General features: G+C 34.7%; 2 protein-coding genes and 1 long non-coding RNA gene across 4 annotated transcripts; 2 read left to right on the forward strand and 1 right to left on the reverse strand.

Annotated features, from left to right (window-relative positions):
• Window positions 1–8,537: 8,537 nt before the first annotated feature.
• Window positions 8,538–11,320, forward strand: LOC148924081 (putative late blight resistance protein homolog R1C-3). The gene has a single exon (XM_089061881.1). It carries the CDS (start codon window positions 8,638–8,640, stop codon window positions 11,209–11,211), a length of 2,574 nt encoding a protein of 857 aa, XP_088918007.1. The 5' UTR covers window positions 8,538–8,637; the 3' UTR covers window positions 11,212–11,320.
• A 971-nt stretch (window positions 11,321–12,291) lies between these two features.
• LOC125205669 (uncharacterized) lies at window positions 12,292–13,870 on the reverse strand. Its single transcript, XR_016132355.1, has 4 exons — window positions 13,766–13,870; window positions 12,763–12,922; window positions 12,645–12,689; window positions 12,292–12,574 (listed from the first exon to the last, which is right to left on the reverse strand). It is a non-coding gene; the product is annotated as an uncharacterized LOC125205669 (long non-coding RNA).
• Window positions 13,871–15,731: 1,861 nt separating this feature from the next.
• Window positions 15,732–18,625, forward strand: LOC125205663 (putative late blight resistance protein homolog R1A-3). 2 transcript variants are annotated; one of them, XM_089060280.1, is made up of 2 exons: window positions 15,732–16,480; window positions 17,987–18,625. In XM_089060280.1, the coding sequence occupies exons 1-2, from the start codon at window positions 15,808–15,810 to the stop codon at window positions 18,532–18,534; spliced, it is 1,221 nt and encodes a 406-aa protein (XP_088916406.1). In that variant the 5' UTR covers window positions 15,732–15,807; the 3' UTR covers window positions 18,535–18,625. The 2 variants fall into 2 exon arrangements, with proteins under 2 accessions (XP_088916406.1, XP_088916405.1); XM_089060279.1 differs by having other exon boundaries at window positions 15,732–18,625.
• Window positions 18,626–19,756: the final 1,131 nt, after the last annotated feature.

The following is a 19,756-nucleotide window of genomic DNA, read 5'->3' on the forward strand; positions in this document are numbered from 1 at the left end:
ACCAATTCGTATTGCAATATGTATAGCTTCATTGTAATATTCACAGAATCTTTTGTGCATTATACAGTGATTTGTTTTAAACAATATATTGATCAATTTTCATAAAGTAATTTCATATTAAAAAACTCACAATTATTTTCAGACTTCTAATAAGATTGATGCTGAAAAAACTCTCTTTTCTAATGAGATTTCTCCCTTATCTCTATGTTGGCCCCACAGTTCTACAGCGGCAAATTAAGTTTTACCAAACAGATCATTTCCTTTAATAAAGATATCTATTAGAAATGGGCCACTCACCCCTTAAAAGGGCTCATAAGGGGAGAGTTATTCACACTTATATAGATTAGATTGGATCATCACCAAGTCGATGTGGGACAGAATTTAGAGAATTTAACAATATCTATTCAAATACACCCATTGATCTTAATAGCAGCACAAAAAAAGCAATAAAAAGGGAAATTCCATTAATGAAGATATCTATACAAGCGAGAATGAAGAGTAGGAGTTTGATGATATGCCAGAAACGACAAATAAAACTCAAATTAACTCCTCAATAATTGTAGCAAACGTTGTGGGGCTAAGCTTTGTTATCCTTTTGATATTATCTCAATGGATTCCAGAAAAGCAGCTCCATACTTATTTCCTATATCACAATATCACAGTGGTAGTGGTAGTGCAGGGATAGGTACTTGGAAGATACCATGAGTATTGGAATGATGCTGAGAAGTTTATACCTGAGAGATTTGAGGAAAGCTCGCATGATTTCCATGCGAGCAATCTCGAATACATGCCCTTTGGTGCGGGAAGGAGAATATGTCCCGGCATGTTGTTCGGTCTGGCAAATGTGGAGATTCCACTTGCTATGCTTCTTTTTCATTTCGATTGGAAAATGCTATATGGGATGAAGCATGATGAATTGGATATGACGGAGGCCTTTGGCGCAACTGTTAATAGGAAACACCCTTTGCGCTTGATCCCTATTGTTAAGAGACCTTTACATGCGCGTGTTTGACTTATCCAGGGAGCGTTTACTTTTAATGTAGAGTGCGTTAAGTTAATATTGTATGTATTGTGTTATAGATTCCAATGCAAGTAAATACTCTCTCTATCCTAATAAATATGAAAATTTGGTTTTTGACACGAAATTTTAGAGAATGTTATTTTGTGAGTTAATGAAGATATAATAAAGTAAGAGAAGGAAAAATAGATAGTGATGTTTCTAAACTTATAGATCTATCTTAAATCGGGCCACATATTCAGGCTCAGTTCTGGGCTTTGTAAAAAACTGATACGTGTAGAAGCCCACTTTTTGAACAATAGATTTGGAATGTAAGATTATTTTTGGTATGAGCCCAATGAGGTTATGGAGCGAGAGATCTATGTAAATAATTTCAAAAAACTAAAAATTAATTTTCAATGTCATAAACAATCGTGACTATTTAAAAGCTAGCTAATACTCCCTCCGTCCCATTAAATATGCAACATTTATTTTTCGGTACAAGATTTTAGGTAGTGCTGTTTTGTGAGTTAATGAAGAGAGAGTAAAGTAAGAGAGAAGAAAAAGTACAGAGGGTATTGTTTCTATCTTTAGAAACGTTTTATTTTTAATGGGACAAACTGAAAACTTTCATTTCTAATGGGACAGATGGAGTATTATTTAATTTTCTTGAAATTCAACTCCTTTTTCCCATTTTCAAAGAAAACACCACAGCTGAATTCAGCAAGATTCTTGAGCTAATAATTCTTAGTTGGCCAAAGGTAGCATCTTTTCTCTTTTCTTTTCCTTTTCCAGTTCTTAATTGGGAATAATCGTAATTCAAAAAAATTCTTTTTTATTGATTAAAATTAGTCAGAAAAATTTAGGGGAGTTTTAATTTATTTTTCCATTGATGTCTGGCTTTCTTGAAATGCCCTAATTTTGTGACAAATTGCAGTTACTGTTAAATTGTGATTGAAATTCGTCAGAAGAGAATCTTTGGTTTAGAAGAGGTCTCAATAATTTCTCATGTTTCTAAAGATTAACTTAATTAGTTGCCTTAATCTTCCAATTATTAACTTAAAAATCAACAAAAAAATGTAACAAAAAAAGGGAAACTCCACTAATAAAACTTTTGAATGCACACTAGGTGTTTCCTCAACAAAAATCATGGATTATACATTTGATTTACCTTCAAAACAGATGGTTTTCTCGGCTAAGAATTTTACTATTGATAGGCTAAAATTTTTCATGTTTGATGGTTATTTACGAATGGATTTCTCAGCTAACATTACCAAAAAAATCCATTTCCTTAGTTTGAAAGGCTAAAATTCAATTTCTAAAAGGTCTTATATGTGGATTTTGATATTTTCGGTGTGTGGTTGATATTTTGCTAAAAGGAAATTGTGAGTGCAGAATAAAGAGCAAATCACACTTGTGCCTAGACAATGGATGTGTTAAGAGATGATTTCTCTTAACAAGATTCCGGCGTCGCAGAGGCGATCGTCGGAGGGATAAAAGGTAGACGAGGTAGTCGCGGGAGCTTTGCCCGTCGATCAAACCAAGATCAATACCGAAATGAAGTAGAAGCGTAAAAATAAAATAGAAGGATTAATGATATTTCTTGATTAATGGAAAGGAATAACAAAGACCCTATTTATAATAGGATACTAACTTAATGAGCAAGACAAAAGATCCTAAGAGATATATGAGAAAATATTGGCAAGATATGCTAAATCAATAACTAACTAAATAATAGGGTTGAGGGAATATTCTTAGAGATATCACGTATCAGGATGCCAGCTGCAAAGATTATGTATATTTCATGGATAATTGCAATGTAGGGCCATTCTTGAATTGAAATGTCTATATCCTTACAATTGCAATATATTCAAGAGATGCTTTCCTATACAACAATATCACATTGGTCTTCTTTCTTTCATGTTTGCATTGTATCTCATTTTCATTCACACTGCTCATATATTCTGTTTCTGAGCTTTCATGGCGACTTATGCAGCTCTTCTATCCCCTATTAATTATCCACTTTTGTCATTTCACTCACATTTTATTATAAAACTAATATATAAAAATGAGACTCATATTCCAATAACTTTTGCAACTCACTTTTCTTTACACTTCTTAAAACTCGTGTCGGAATCAAATTGGATAATTATTGGGGGACGGGAGAGTATTTAAAACGGAAGGGCATCAGATTTACCTTCCAAATAGGAGTCCATTTCACATGGATTTATTGGCTAATAATTTTACTACTATTTGTGAGAACAAAAAACTCAATATTCTATTTTTGAAGGGCTAAAATTCAATTTCAAAAAAGACATTGAAGTGTCATTTGATATTTCAAATACTCCTATGTGATTGTTATTTCAAAAAAGACATTGAAGGTCACTAAGGTTGGACTCTTGTCAAGATCTAGAAAACTGGACAGTGTCGGAGAGCTCCCATTTTCCATTTCTTCAGGAGCTTCGTCTTTGTGAAATGAAAAAAATTGAAGGAGATTCCTTCAGAAATTGGAGAAATACCCACACTGAGATTAATTCTGGTGGATCATTGCAATGGATTATTGGTGTTATCAGCTAAAGAGATATTAAAGGAGCAAGAGGATTTACAAGGAGACCAACTAGACCTTCATGTTTGTGCTTTCGTCGACAATAAAGATAAAGCGTTGCAGAGGCTGGCAAGTTCCAATTTTGAAGTTGTAGTGTCTGGTCTAGTTGAGTCTTCTCTTTCTTTGTAAACTTAATATGGTCAATTTTCATTTCTCATCTTGCAAATTTGGAATTGCTCTGGAAGTGGAAAAAGAACATTGCATCTTTGTTTAAGTCAGGCATATATACCTTCAAGATTATCACATGTTACAGTGGTCAAATTATAGTAATTTATATTTTCCTTTGAAATTGTAAATTTTAATTGCTGATGAAAATTTGATGAAATATTTATTCATCGTCCAATTCTTAAACGCTAAACGCCCATGTATGAATTGATGAAATGCTAGAGTCGACATTCAAATAGAATACTTTATAAATGGTAAAATAATTTATATTTATTGCTTATGTGGTGTTTATTTTCATATGGGTTTCATGGTTAAGAATATTATTCATAAATCCCTATGTTATTTTGTAATGGAAAATTTTAACAAAGAGCTTAATTGTTGCTTAACATCATAATGGTCCTAATTAAAATATTCCTTTTTTTTATTATTATTATTTTGTAATTCCACAACTGGGCTGGATGGGAGTGGGCTTAGGATATTTCATAGCCCAAGCTTGTTTTAGGCCCAATTATGAATTAAAATATTGGCTTGTTTAAATTGTGATTCCTTACTTGAAAATTTTGGAAATGGGAGTGGGCTGAGGTTTTGTTATATAAGCCGAATTATTAATTAAAATATTGGCTTGTTTAAAATGTTATTCCTCATTTTGGAAATTATTGTTACAACATTTGAATGACATCATGGGATTGCTTTTTAGCATACTTTCACTAACATAGGAACTTTATATTAATATTTTTTAAGACACAAGGTTAGAGATTTGGATATATAACCACCCCTCATCCGTTCACTTTTCCAGGTATTGGACTAGATATTTGATCGAACACCTTCTGTCCAACCTCTTTCATGCCAAGTGAAGATGTTGTTAAAAGAATTCCTAATGTCAAGAAACTGAAAATGATGTATCGCTCGGAACTAGTTGAGAGAGTAAACTATCTCGGCTATCATCAACGTCTTAGTAAACTGGAATCCTTGGAGCTGAACTTCTTCAGAAGCTCGCGTTATATGAAGGCCGCTTCAGAACACGCAAGTGGGAAACGATTGAAGACCAATTCCTTAGCCTCGCGAGGAAATTTGCTAGCACAATCCGTGGAAAATAATTATATTTCCTTTTTAAATGTAAAAACGTTTGCTAGCACATACGAGTGCTCGCAAACTGAAGGAAATTTGACTAGTTGGTTAATTTGCTAGCATTTTGTGCTCACAATTTTACTAGCACTTGTACGTGTACTCGCAAATTTGCTAGCACATTTACTGTCACTCGCAAAGTTACTAGCAATTTTACTCCCACTCGCAAAATAGTCGGCGGAAAATGATTATATTTCCTTTTTACATAAAAAAGCATTTGCTAGCACATACGAGTGCTCGCAAACTGAAGGAAATTTGACTAGTTGGTAAATTTGCTAGCATTAGGTGCTCACAATGTTTCTAGCACATACCAGTGCTAGAAATACACTCAATATTTCGAAACATGGTTGTTTTTTTATATATGCTCGCAAATGTGCTAGAAAATATTTCGAATTTTGCGAGCACACCCTGGTGCTATCAAATATTTGGTAGCAACCGGCGCCTTTTTTTGTAGTGTCGGGTCACTGAAGTTGTCCGGCTGTATTGATCTGGAATACTGGACTGTGTTAGAGAGCTCCCACTTTCCGCTTCTTCAGAATCTTCATCTTTTGTTTTTGAAAGAATTGAAGGAGATCCCTTTGGAAATCGGAGAAATACCAAACACTCAAATCAATTACATTGTGCGATTGCAGTGAATCGGTGGTGTTGTCAGCGAAACAGATATTAGTGGAGCAAGAGGATTTATACGGAGACCAACTAGACCTTCATATAGTTCTCATTTCGAAAAAATGCATCTTGTTTATGTTACATTATTGAGCACATGTTACGGTCGTCAATTTCGAGTATGTAGTACTCCCTCCGTCCCAATAAATATGCAACATTTGGTTTCCGTCATGAGATTTTATGCAGTGTTGTTTTGTGAGTTAATGAAGAGAGAGTAAAGTAAGAGAGAGAAAGAGTAGAAATAGTGTTGTTTCTATTTTAAGAAATGTTTCATTTTTATTGAGACAACCAAAAGAGGAAAACGTTTCATTTCTAATGACACAGAGGGAGTATACTTTACCTTTGAATTTGTTGAGTGTTGATAAAAAAAATTGATGAATTATTCAATGTCCAAGCGAGGACGATCAGTGTTCGAAATGCTAGATCGACCTATAAAATACAGTAGGAGAGAGGAATAAAGAGAAGAATAAAAATTGAATTTCATTACTTATTTTCTAAATAAGTAAGGAATAAAGAGAGGAAAAAAAAATTGAATTTCATTACTTATTTTCTAAATAAGTAATTGGGCCTAGAAAATTGATGGGCCTTAGGATTGTTAAATGGCTCTACATTCTTGAATTTTACATTACCTTGGATTTATGGACTGCTGATTTGGTGACCAATTTTTATTCTTTGGGCCAAAAGCCCAATTTTATGGACTTTGAATTTATGATGCTTCAACAAAATGGACTTCTTTTATGGCAATGTCTCTTTTGAATGATAAGAGATGATTTAATTTAGAATATGATCCAAAATGTTCTCTCTTGAAATATTCTATTTGGATCATAAATTAAGGATTGAGTAATTAGTGTAATATTAAATATAATAAAAGAACATTTATTTAACTTTAATATTTTACTCCCTCCGTCCCGATTAAGAGTCACACTTTGACCGGGTACGAATTTTAAGAAATGTGAAGAAAAGTTGGTTGAAAAAGTTAGTGGAATGTGGGACCCATTTTTTATATTGGTTTTATAATAAAATGTGAGTGAATTGAGCTAGTGGAATGTGAGACCTACTTACTATTTATGGTAAAAATGAAATGTGACTCATAATTGAGGATGGTCCGAAATGGAAAAAGTGTAACTCTTAATCGGAGACGGACGAAGTAATTAACTACAGAGTAGTATTTTATTTTTTTACTTAAAATAAATATAGTGCAGCAAGTTTAGGATGGGTTGAACAAGAAAAATGTGCATAGCATAGGATAGGACAGAGATAGTACTCCATATGATTTGGAATTGTCGTATGAATATGCCATGTTTTATGGAGTACTAGTAGATATAATTTGAATGTTTAAGTTTTAAAAAAAAACAAAATCCATAAACTATTCTCTCTATGGTTCGTGTGATAGATGAAATACTATTTATTATTTCCTCCGTCTCCGAATAAGAGTTACCAATTTCCATTTTAGTATGTCCCAAATTAAGAGGATCACTTCATTTTTACCATAAGTGATAGTAGGTCTCACATTCCACTAACTCATTTCACTAACATTTTATTATAAAATCAATATAAAAAAGTGGGTCTCACATTCCATTAACTTTTTCAACCAATTTTTTTTTACATTTCTTAAAACCCGTGCCCGGTCAAAGTGTTACTCCTAATGGCTTTTTCATGTTGGGTGGAAAATTTATTGGGCCGAAAAAAATTATTTGGTCCACCCTTGCTTGGGCTCTGAAAATTGATGGGCTTTGGATTGTTTAATGCATTTGGAGATGGGGACCGTTGATTTGAGTGACGAATTTTATCTTTGGGCCTAAAGCCCAATTTGATGAATTCGAATTTATTATTGTGAACTCTTTGATAGCAACGTCTCTCTTGAATTATATATATGATATGTTAGTCTCATAGTAATTGTTCAATGCTTGTTGAATAATACTATATGATTTGGAATTATCGTATGAATATGCTGTGTTTTATAAATTGTTTGAATGTTTACACACAGTAGGAGTTCTATGATATGACAGTGATACACACTAAACATGAGAACTCAATTTAAAAGTCTAGTTTGTTAGAAGAGATAGTCCATTTAAATTAATCATCAAAGAGACTCTAAATATCTTAAATTAATCATCAAGGAGACTCTAAGATTGCACCCTCCGTTGCCACTCCTAGTTCCAAGAATGAGTGCCCACGATGTGAAATAAATGGATACGAAATCCCAGCCGGAACAAGAGTGGTAGTGCAGGGATGGGTACTTGGAAGAGACCCTGAGTATTGGAATGATGCTGAGAAGTTTATACCCGAGAGATTTAGGGTAATATTTTTTTGAGTTAATAAAGAGAGTAAATTATGAATAGAAAAAAATAAAGATATTATTCTTTCTAAAACTTATAGATTTATATTAGATCTGGGCCACATAGTCAGGCTCACTTCTGGGCTTTGTAAAAAAGTGATGTTTGTAGAAGCCCACATTTTGAACAATAGATTTGGAAATATGTCTATTTTTGAGCTGAGCCCAATGAGGTTATGGAGCGATCTATGTAAATAAATTATCTAAAAAAAAACTAAATTATTGGTTTTCTCATCGATTTGGCCATAAATTCGTCCATTATTTTATTCAATTTTATTACAGTACATAAATAGATAATGAATTATTTCGCATTAGAACCAGTAAATTTCTAAAATATATTGCAATACAAATTTTGAAACTGGAGTCAGGAAAAATGTTTGAATTTTGAACTTTTAGAAGTATTTGAGTTGTGTCAATACTATTAATTTGTCTGGATATTTTAGTATAAGATTAAACTAATCGGTGATTATTTAAAATTAATTTTGTGCATTTTAATGTCATAACCAATTTTTCTTCTCAATAATTGCCTTCTCCACATAATTGCCGACAGAGATGAGAATGGATGCCAGCTGCAAAGATTATGTATATTTCATGGATAATTATAATGTAGGGTCATTCTTGAATTGAAACGTCCATAGCCACACAATTGCAATATTTTCAACAATATCACTTTGGTCTTCTTCTTTCATGTTTGCATTTTATCTCATTTTCATTCACACTGCTCAAATATTCAGTTTCTGAGCTTTCATGGCGGCTTATGCAGCTCTGATTTCTCTTATGAAAGTCATAGATGATATTGAAACTCATCCATTCCCTCCAATTTTTCTCGATAAACAACAAGTTGAATCGCTCACTGAAAAACTTGTGTTTTTGCAGGAATTTCTCGAAAGCTATAACTCTCCTTATGCATACAGCGACGAAGCAGATCCGTTGGAGATGCGCATTGTAGATGCAGCTCAAGCGGCCGAAGATGTGATCGAGTCATATATAATTGACACTATTCACATTTCTGCAGCAGCAACTGGTGCTAGTGGTGGTGGTGATGATGAACAAATTAGTTGCATCCACTTCTATCAGGATCTGCAAAATGTGATTGAAGAAGTGGATATGATCAAAAAAGAGGTGACTGGAATAACAAGGGAAAAGGTAGTGCACCAGAGGAACGTGGCAGATTTAAGATCCAGTAGTTCCACTGAAAAGAAGCATCTCATGGTAGGGTTTGATGATGTGCTTCTTCAACTCTTGGATAGGCTTACTGATGGAAACACCAATCGCCAAATCATCCCTATCGTGGGGATGGGTGGAATCGGCAAAACTACTCTCGCAAAAGGTGCGTTCGAACACAAGCTTATTAAAGAGCGTTTTGGTATTTGTGTGTGGACTACCATTTCCCAAGGTTATAATATAGTAGAAACTCTTAGAGAAGTTCTCTCTCGAGCAGGAGGGTCCTCGAGCAGTATGGATGAGAAAGAATTGGTAGTAAAATTATACCAGTATTTATGGGGTAGAAGATATCTCATTATATTGGATGATATGTGGAGTATAGATGTGTGGGATAAGTTGAAATTTTCCTTTCCTGATTGTTGTAATAGTAGTCGAATACTAGTCACAACTAGGATGTCGAACTTGGCTGCCCACTTGACTGATTCCTATAACGTCTTCAAGATGGGATTTCTAGATGAGGCTGGTAGTTGGACTTTGTTCTCCAAAACTGTATTTGGCGAACAAAGTTTCCCTACTCAACTCAAGAGTATTGGAAAGAAAATTGTGAAAAAGTGTAATGGACTTCCTTTGGCAATTGCTGTGATAGGGGGTCTAATGGCTAAGTCCGAACATACAGTAGAATATTGGGAGCACATAAAGGAAAACTTAAGCTCAATAGTGAATTCGGAGAATGATGATTATTGCTTGAGAATATTAAAACTAAGTTATAATCATTTGCCTACCTATCTAAAGCCTTGTTTTCTTTACATGGGAGTGTTTGAGGAAGACCGTGTGCTTAGTGCTTCAGAAATTGTCAAGTTATGGGATTCTGAAGGGTTTCTTAAACCATTAGACAATAAAAGCTTGACAACAATTGCAAAAGAGTACTTGCAGGAGCTAATTGATAGGAATCTCATTTTAGTTCATGAGTTGGGGTTACTTGGGAATGTAAAATCCTGCAAAATTCATGATTTACTAAGAGATTTATCAATGAAAGAAGCTCAAAAACAGAGGTTTTTTTATGTTTTGAGAGAAGAAAGTCCTGTAGGCGTAATTAGCCAACACCGGATTGTTATTCCAAGAAGTACTTCTGAGAAAAAAATCCTCAATGCCTTTGAATCCATGTCACATGTTCGTTCTTGTTTACTATGGGGTGACTATATTAGTGTTCAAGAATTGCCAAAACTTAGATTTTTGAGGACACTACATGCATATAGACTTTATCCAAAGAGAAGTACCCCAAAACCTGTGAACTCACGATACCTTGCTTTTCGAAGCGTTGCTTTTCATTTGCAAACTTCGATCAAATTTCTCTGGAATCTACATACACTAATCATTGTTTGTGAGGGTGATTCTATGGGACGAATTGGTATCTGGAAAATGCTTAAACTTAGGCATGTCGAGTTCTATGATCGAATGATGCATCTCCGAGCTCCCCCGAGCGCTGACGATGATATTATTGTCATGAAGCATCTAGAGGTGCTCGGAGGAGTGAAGAATCTCAATTTGAGTGAAGATGCTGTTCAAAGAATTCCCAATATCAAGAAATTATCCATAATTGTGCGAGTGAACTATCTCAGCTGTCTTCAGTGTCTTACCAAGCTTGAATCCTTGAGTTTGTCCGTCTACTCCACCAATAAAGGAAGGTATGTTCAGAAGGGTTTTGAGTGGGAAGACATACTGCCAATGATAGGGGCATTACCACTTCTTCATAAGCTCACATTACGTGGAGGTCGCTTCAAAGAAGGCGAGTGGGAAACAACTGAAGGCCAGTTCCCCAGCCTCAGGTCACTAAACTTGGTCTATTGTCAAGATCTAGAAAACTGGACAGTGTCAGAGAGCTCCCATTTTCCATCTCTTCAGAAGCTTTGTCTTAGTGGAATGAAAAACTTGAAGGAGATTCCTTCAGAAATTGGAGAAATACCAACACTGAGATCAATTGAATTGCAATATTGCAGTGAGTTATTGGTGTTGTCAGCTAAAGAGATATTGAAGGAGCAAGAGGATTCACAAGGAGACCAACTAGACCTTCATGTTCGTGCTCTAGTCGAGAAGAAAGATAAAGCCTTGGAGAGGCTGGCAAGTTCCAATTTTGAAGTTGTTGTGTCTACTTTCTAGTGTTAATGTGTATTGATCGCTCTTCTTTTTTCTTAATTATTTCCTTGTAAACTTAATCAGATCAATTTTTCATTTCTCATCTTGCAACTTTGGAATTGCTTTGATACTACACATTGAGTTTTTGAAGTGATAATGCATCTTGTTTAAGTCAGACCATATACCTTCTACATTAATGAGCACATGTTACAGTCGTCAATTTCCAGTATGTATATCAAAATTGTTGAGTGTTGATGAAAAATTTGATGAAATATTCATTCCCCGATTCTGAAACGCTAAATGCCCAGATTTTGATTTACGCGAGGATAATTCGATGAAATGCTAGAGTAGTCTATAAAATAGAATTCCATTTCAAATTGGCTTCTTTGAGAGCGGTAGATTTTTTTTAGTGCTCAACTTAGTTGGTACGTAGGAATTACATGTTTCATGGTTATTTTCAAATGGATTGGTTAAGAGTTACTCCCTCCGTTCGCCTTTAGAAGTCTCATTCATGGGCGACACGGATTTTAAGAAATGTTAAGAAAAGTGGACGAAAAAAAGTTAGTAAATTAGGGATCCCATTTGTATATATTAGTTTCAAAGGAAATGTGAGTGGAATGAATTAGTGGAAGGTGGGACCTATCAACCTATTACTCCCTCCGTCTCATGCTACTCGCACTTTTCATTTTAGGCCGTAAATTTGAGATTGATTTTTTTATGTAATTAAGTTAGAATTTTAAGTGTAATGAGACATCACTTAATAAATGACCTCTTAACTTAAACTAACATATTAATTATATGCATTAATTCTAACTTAAACTATAAATAATTTAAGGAGTTTGTGACGTGCCGAAAAGTAATAATGCAAGTAACATGGGACGGAGGGAGTACCATTTATGGTAAAAGTGAACCGAGACTCTTCTTCACTAGACAAAATAAATCATTAATCTCTAGTCTCTCCGCCTAATTTAAGTGATGCATTTTATTTTTTTATAAAAATTTTAAAAAACAATATTTAATTAATTAAATGAATAGATAATAAAATATAGATGAGATAACAAGAATAAATTATCTTGGCATAAGATAATTGGGATAAAAGCCATATATTTTGGGCATTCGATTGCATAGAAAGCCAAAAGGATACTGTACAAAAGAAGAGAACATCCATCCCATGCCCAACTGAATATGAATTGATGCATCACAAAATCAATATTTGAGCTCAGGTCACATGTTCTCCACCTCACCATAAGTGCTTCTTCAGCAGCACCCTTCTGTAAGCATGCAAACCCAACCAAATAACATTCTTCCTTTCCACGTCGTACCTGGGACGAAAACCAGCACATTTGAAAGAATACACCCTCCTTCCGTTTAGCTTGTTCGTGTACACCTAAAGAAGTGGAAACACATCATGCCTAGTGTAAAGCCAAATATCAAACCGTGTGACATTCGATACATACCTCATGGAAGTCTCTTAACCACCCTTTGCCTCCTAGCCTCGTGTCCTGATCAAAGAATCATCAAAATCTTGAAGCATTGCTAAAGTTAAGTGAGAAGTCACGACTCAATAAACGTTACTTGGTGGATGATGCGGAGCTCTAGACTTAGGCATGCCTCTTGGGAAGTTGGAGAACAATTTGGCAACGGAACGGCCACAAATCTGATGGTGCTTCTTCCGAGGAAGAGGAAGAAATATTGAAGTACACTTCAACAGATACATCAATAGATTATCACCAACCTAATACTCCCTCCGTTCCATAGTAGTAGAGGCATTTCTTTTCGGCACGGAGATTAAGAAAAAGTTTTGTTAGGTGAGTTAAGTAAATGAAGAATAAAGTAGGAAATGAAAAAGGTAGAGAGATGTAGAGAGAATAAAGTAAGAGAGAGTAAAGTAGGTGTGGAAAAATGTGTTGACTTTTACTAAAAAAGGAAATGACTCTACTACTATGGAACGTACCAAAATGGCAAAATGACTCTACTACTATGGAACGGAGGGAGTATTTGTCATTACAACACCAATCAATCAAGCCCAATGTGCAAATATTCCCAGAAAATAGTAGTATCATATTAGAGTAAAGGCCAAATATGGTCCTTAACATATGACTGTTTTATCAATTTGGTCCTTAACATTATCATTTTGATTTTTTGGTACCTCACAAATAAACTCGGACGCGAATCGGTCCTCACTTAACAAAACCGTCAAAAAATAGACGGTGATTGCAGTTTGACTATATTAAATTACTAATGGTAATTAATTATACCTAATTATAATTCTTAATTCCTATTAAATTACAAATTATTCATTTCATTTTACAACTTATACTATCTTTTTTCCAATTTTGCTAATAGGAAAAGAATTATAATTAGGTATAATTAATTACCATTAGTAATTTAATACAGTCAAATTGCGGTCATCGTCTATTTTTTGACGGTTCTGTTAAGTGAGGACCGATTCGGATTCGAGTTTATTTGTGAGGGACCAAATAATAAAAAAGATAATGTTAAGGACCAAATTGATAAAATAGTCATATGTTAGGGACCACATTTGGCCTTTACTCATCATATTATCTCATTCACTTACCCTACTAAAGAGGACAGCCCACTTTGCGGATGTCAGTTCATCAACCGTCGGACTACACTGGCTCTCCTGCCACGGAAATTAGAACCCCATAACGAACAATTCAATAACTATCAAGTTTTCTAGTAAACAAGAATTTGCACCAAATTCTTGAGAAGGGTAAGCAATTGAGTCGTACGATTTGACAAGTGAAACCACATAACATTAAGTAGCTTTAAATCACAAAACTGGTGGTGTGCTTTCAAATCCATATTCACCATTTAATTTCAAAAAAAGAGTGAGCTACACTAAAAACCATCAATTTTTGCCCAAAACCGAGATAAGCCTAGGGAAACCATGGTAAAAAAAACCATTGAAAAAACCCGAAACAAGGCCTTCTTTGCCTTCCACCTAAGAAGCTCAGAAAAAGGCTCAGAACAATCTTTAAGAACAATCAAGCTTCATATGGTCTTTCAGCAGAAGGAAAAAACAGTAAAAACCATTGAAGATTGCCAAGAAATCTCTGGTTTTAAATCGAAATCGGTAAACCGGCAGCATCCCCACCTAAAATTGTCACAAATTTGGGCTAACTTACATTATTCAACATTTATTTCGATCCATTTTACTTACAAAATAACGAGATGTAAATATAATTATTTTTGAGGTAGCAATGTTTGAGAAAATATAGACAGTAATCAAAATTAATGTGCTAAATTGATGTCCATAATGTGTTCAGTGATAAAAATTGATGGAATTTAACATGACTTTGGATTTATGGACTATTGATTTGGGTGACTAATTTTTATTCTTTGGGCCTAAAGCCCAATTTTATGACTTTGAACTTATGATGGTTCAACAAATCTCTTGAATAATAAGAGATGATTTAATTTAGAATATGATCCAAAATGTTTATTGAAGTATTCTCTCGTGCTATTTGCACTTTTCTCTTTGGTCGCAATTTAAGAATTCTAATATCTTAAATGGGCACCTTAATTCCTATTTAAAAGAGATATAATATGAATAGTTTAAAGCATACACCAAAAAGAATAATACGAATAGCATGGGAGAGTGGTTCCAAAAACAAATTCCATAAACTATTCACTCCTTGTCTCTTGTGAGACTGTTTGGGTGATTTTTTCACCTTTGCAAATTATTTCCGACTGCTAAGATGATAAACATTTTTTAGTCACAAATAAATTATTAGACGGCGTTCGGTTGGAGAGATTAGCATGATATAATTTGGCTGACAACTTTAACGTGTTCAATTGCTAATATTGGAAATTATGTTGGCCCAATACAAATAAAGGCCAGTGGTCGGCCCATCTACATGATATATTTTCTGCATTGAAATACTGAAATACCGACTATTAATCGGAGCTTCAACCCTCCGACTATTTTATCTCTCCACATCTCTCTTTTGTTCCCCATTATCTTTCTCCAATATTTATTTAGTCTTATAGAAAGCCAATTTCAACCAATCAACTAAACCAACCGAACACGGTTAGATGATATTTTGAAATCGAATTGTATTTATTTATTGACTTTATTGTTTATACAAAAGTCAATATATTTAATTTCTTAGCAATTTATTTTTCGATTTACCGTCGTGATCAAAAGAAACGTTAATACGGAAGGGCATCTGATTTACCTTCCAAATAGGAGTCCATTTCACATGGATTTATTGGCTAATAATTTTACTACTATTTGTGAGAACAAAAAACTCAATATTCTACTATTTTTGAAGGACTAAAATTCTGGCATTTGATATTTCAAATATGTGATTGTTACTCAAAAGCAAAAATGCAAGTTGCTTTAATTTTATGTTTATTTGTCCTTAGCGAAAGGGAAATTGTGGGTGGGGAGCTGTCAGTTGTGTCGTTTAGACAATGGAAAGCAGCTGAAAAGAATCATGCATAATTGCTATGTAGGGTCATTCTTTAATTAAAAAGTTATTAGTAGTATTTTAAGACATCTTCAAAACAATTCTATCATATTAGTCTTCTTCATCTCTGCAATTTAATCTTATTTTCATTCACACTATTCATCTAATCAGTCTCTTAGCATTCATGGCGGCTTATGCATCTCTGATTTCTCTTATGAGAGTCATAAATGATATTGAAACTCATCCATTCCCTCCAATTTATCTCGATAAACAACAAGTTGAATCTCTCACTGAAAAACTTGTCTTTTTGCAGGAATTTCTCGAAAGCTATGACTCTCCTTTTGCATACAGCGACGAAGCAGATCCGTTGGAGATGCGAATTTTAGATGCAGCTCAAGCGGCTGAAGATGTGATCGAGTCATATATCATTGACACTATTCACCTTTCTGCTGCAGCAACTGACGATGGTGCTAGTGATGATGATGGTGATGGTGGTGCTAGTGGTGATGATGATGATGATGATGATGATGTTGATGGTGGTGGTGGTGGTGATGGTGGTGGTATTGGTGATGGTGAACAAATTAGTTGCATCCACTTCTATCAGGATCTGCAAAATGTGATTGAAGAGGTGGATATGATCAAAAAAGAGGTGACTGGAATAACAAGGGAAAAGGTAGTGCACCAGAGGAACGTGGCGGATTTAAGATCCAGCAGTTCCACTGAGAAGAGCTCTAACATGGTAGGGTTTGATGATGTGCTTCATCAACTCTTGCATAAGCTTACCGATGGAAACACCAATCTTCAAATCATCCCTATCGTAGGGATGGGTGGCATCGGCAAAACTACTCTTGCAAAAGGTGCGTTTGAACACAAGTTTATCAAGGATCATTTTGATATATGTGTGTGGGCTACAATTTCTCAAGATTATGATATAGTAGAAACTCTTAGGCAAGTTCTCTCTCGAGTGGGAGGGTCCTCGAGTAGTATGGATGATAAAGAATTGGAAGTAAAATTAGACAAGTGTTTATGGGGTAGGAGGTATCTCATTATATTGGATGATATGTGGACCATAGATGTGTGGGATTGGTTGAAATTTTCTTTTCCTGATTGTGGTAAGGGTAGTCGAATAGTGGTTACAACTAGGATGTCCAACTTAGCTGCCTACTTAACTGATTCCTATGGAGTTTTTAAGATGGGGTTTCTAGATGAGGCTAGTAGTTGGACTTTGTTCTCCAAAACTGTATTTGGGGAACAAGGTTTCCCTACTCAACTCAAGAGTATTGGAAAGAAAATTGTGGAAAAGTGTAAGGGACTTCCTCTGGAAATTGCTGTGATCGGGGGTTTAATGGCTAAATCCGAACCTACAGTAGAATATTGGGAGCACATAAAGGAAAACTTAAGCTCAATAGTGAATTCGGAGAATGATGATTATTGCTTGAGAATATTAAAACTAAGTTATAATCATTTGCCTACCTATCTAAAGCCTTGTTTTCTTTACATGGGAGTGTTTGAGGAAGACCGTGTGCTTAGTGCTTCAACAATTGTCAAGCTATGGGATTCTGAAGGGTTTCTTAAACCATTAGACAACAAAAGCTTGACAACAATTGCCAAGGAGTACCTGCAGGAGCTAGTTGATAGGAATCTCATTTTAGTTCATAAGTTGGGGTTACTTGGTAATGTAAAATCCTGCAAAATTCATGATTTACTAAGAGATTTATCAATGAAAGAAGCTCAAAAACATAGGTTTTTTTATGTTTTGAGAGAAGAAAGTCCCGTAGGCATAATTAGCCAACACCGGGTTGTTATTCCAAGAAGTACTTCTAAGGAAAAAATCCTCAATGCCTTTGAATCCATGTCACATGTTCGTTCTTGTTTACTATGGTATGACAATAATAGTGTTCTAGAATTGCCAAAATCTAGATTTCTGAGGACAGTAGATGCACATGGACTTTATACAAAGAGAAATTCCCCAAAACCTGTGAACTCACGATACCTTGCTCTGCATGTGCAAACTTCAATCAAATTGCTCTGGAATCTACAAACACTAATTATTTTTGGGGAGGGTGATTATTTTAAGGGACGAATTGATATCTGGAAAATGCTTAAACTTAGGCATGTCGAGTTCATTAATTTGAAGATGCATCTCCGAGTTCCCCCGAGCGCTGACGATGATATTATTGTCATGAGGCATATGGAGGTGCTTAGAGGAGTGAAGAATCTCAATTTGAGTGAGGATGTTGTTCAAAGAATTCCCAATATCAAGAAATTAGTCATAACTTATGATATGGAAGTAATTGAGGGAATGAACTATCTCAGTTGTCTTCAGTGTCTTACTAAACTTGAATTCTTGTGGTTGTTCGTAGACTCCACCAATAACGGAAGGTATGTTCAGAAGATGAGCTTCCCAAACTCCCTTAAGAATTTGAAACTCTCTTTCCCAATCGGTTTTGAGTGGGAAGACATACTGCCAATGATAGGGGCCTTACCACTTCTTCAGGAGCTCACATTACTTGGAGGTCGCTTCAAAAAAGGCGAGTGGGAAACAGTTGAAGGCCAATTCCCCAGCCTCAGGTCACTAAGGTTGGACTCTTGTCTAGATCTAGAAAACTGGACAGTGTCGGAGAGCTCCCATTTTCCATTTCTTCAGGAGCTTCGTCTTTGTGAAATGAAAAAATTGAAGGAGATTCCTTTAGAAATTGGAGAAATACCAACACTGAGATCAATTGAAGTGGATCGTTGCAATGAATTGTTGGTGTTGTCAGCTAAAGAGATATTGAAGGAGCAAGAGGATTTACAAGGAGACCAACTTGACCTTCATGTCCGTGCTTTCGTCGAGGAGAAAGATGAAGCGTTGCTGAGCTTGACAAGTTCCAATTTTGTAGTTCGAGTGTCCAGGGCTATTGTGCATTGATCGCTCTTCCTTTCTTTGTAAACTTAATATGGTCGATTTTCATTTCTCATCTTGTACATTTGGAATTGCTTTGACACTATTGTTCTTTGCTTTCCTTTCTCCCATAGATTTCTCTTCTACTAAATCTCATCGTCATTGCCAATTCTAAAGTCTAAAGGTAACATACATAGATTTTGTATCTGAAAAGAAAAAAATGTGCATCTTGTTGTTTTAAGTCATAAAAATATATTACTAGTTTTTTTAAGGCCAACATTAACGGAGGGCTTTGTTGCTTTTGAAATTTTAATATCTAAATGTTCCTTTTGGATATGTATATGTCTAGCAACAATGGTCTTACTCGCAATACCGATTAATGACAAATTCTCTTAATGGGCCGAAATCAATTTTTTTGGTCCTCTAAATTAAATGGGCTATGGGATTTTCGAACAACTAATTCCTAGGTTTTACTAGCAATTGTGTTTGGCTTAAGCCCGTAAGAACTCATTTTTTAAGGTAACTAGTATCACGCCTGTGCCACATATTAACATATTTTTAAAATATTACTCCCTCCGTCCCACATAATTTTATTCACTTTGACCCGGCACGGGTTTTAAGAAATTTAAAGGAAAGTGAGTTGAAAAAGTTGGTGGGATGTGGGTCCTACTTTTAAAAGTATTAGTTTTATAATAAAATGTGAGTAGGAATGAGTTAATGGAATACGAGGTCCACTACCAAAAATGGTAAAAGTGAAGTGTGTAAAATTACGTGGGACGACCTGAAATGGAATATTTGGTAAAATTATGTGGGACGGAGGGAGTAACTTTTAATTTTAAATTAATTAAATAAAATTAGAATCAATATTAACAATGAACAATATGAGTAAGAATATTAGTTATATGAGATAAAAAATCTATACAAATCAACTTTGAAGCATAATAAATAAATCACATAATATAATATTTAAACATTAAATCATATATAATTATTAAAATGAAAAGGAACAAAAACATAATTAAAAAGAACAAAATTAGTCAACCAAAGAAATTGAGGAAGCCTTGAAATCACTGAGCATAGAGTTGAATGGTTAAATGACATTAAGCTTTCCTCCTATAGTAAGACTAAAAATGATATGCTTGAATTCTATAAGGTAAGTAGGTATGTGTGGATATCCAACCTTTAAATGACATATTTATAGGCTAAATATTATGCACATAATTCTTAATGTAACTGCAAAATTTAGAAT

Source organism: Salvia hispanica, chromosome 6 (assembly GCF_029641045.1).
Source record: "Salvia hispanica isolate PSC_SH4W2 chromosome 6, Shi_PSC_v1, whole genome shotgun sequence".
NCBI classification, from domain to species: domain Eukaryota; kingdom Viridiplantae; phylum Streptophyta; class Magnoliopsida; order Lamiales; family Lamiaceae; genus Salvia; species Salvia hispanica.

Excerpts from the sequence above, each read along its gene's own strand:
- LOC125205663 (XM_089060279.1), top strand. The coding sequence starts at position 15,808 with ATGGCGGCTTATGCATCTCTGATTTCTCTTATGAGAGTCATAAATGAT.
- LOC148924081 (XM_089061881.1), top strand. The coding sequence starts at position 8,638 with ATGGCGGCTTATGCAGCTCTGATTTCTCTTATGAAAGTCATAGATGAT.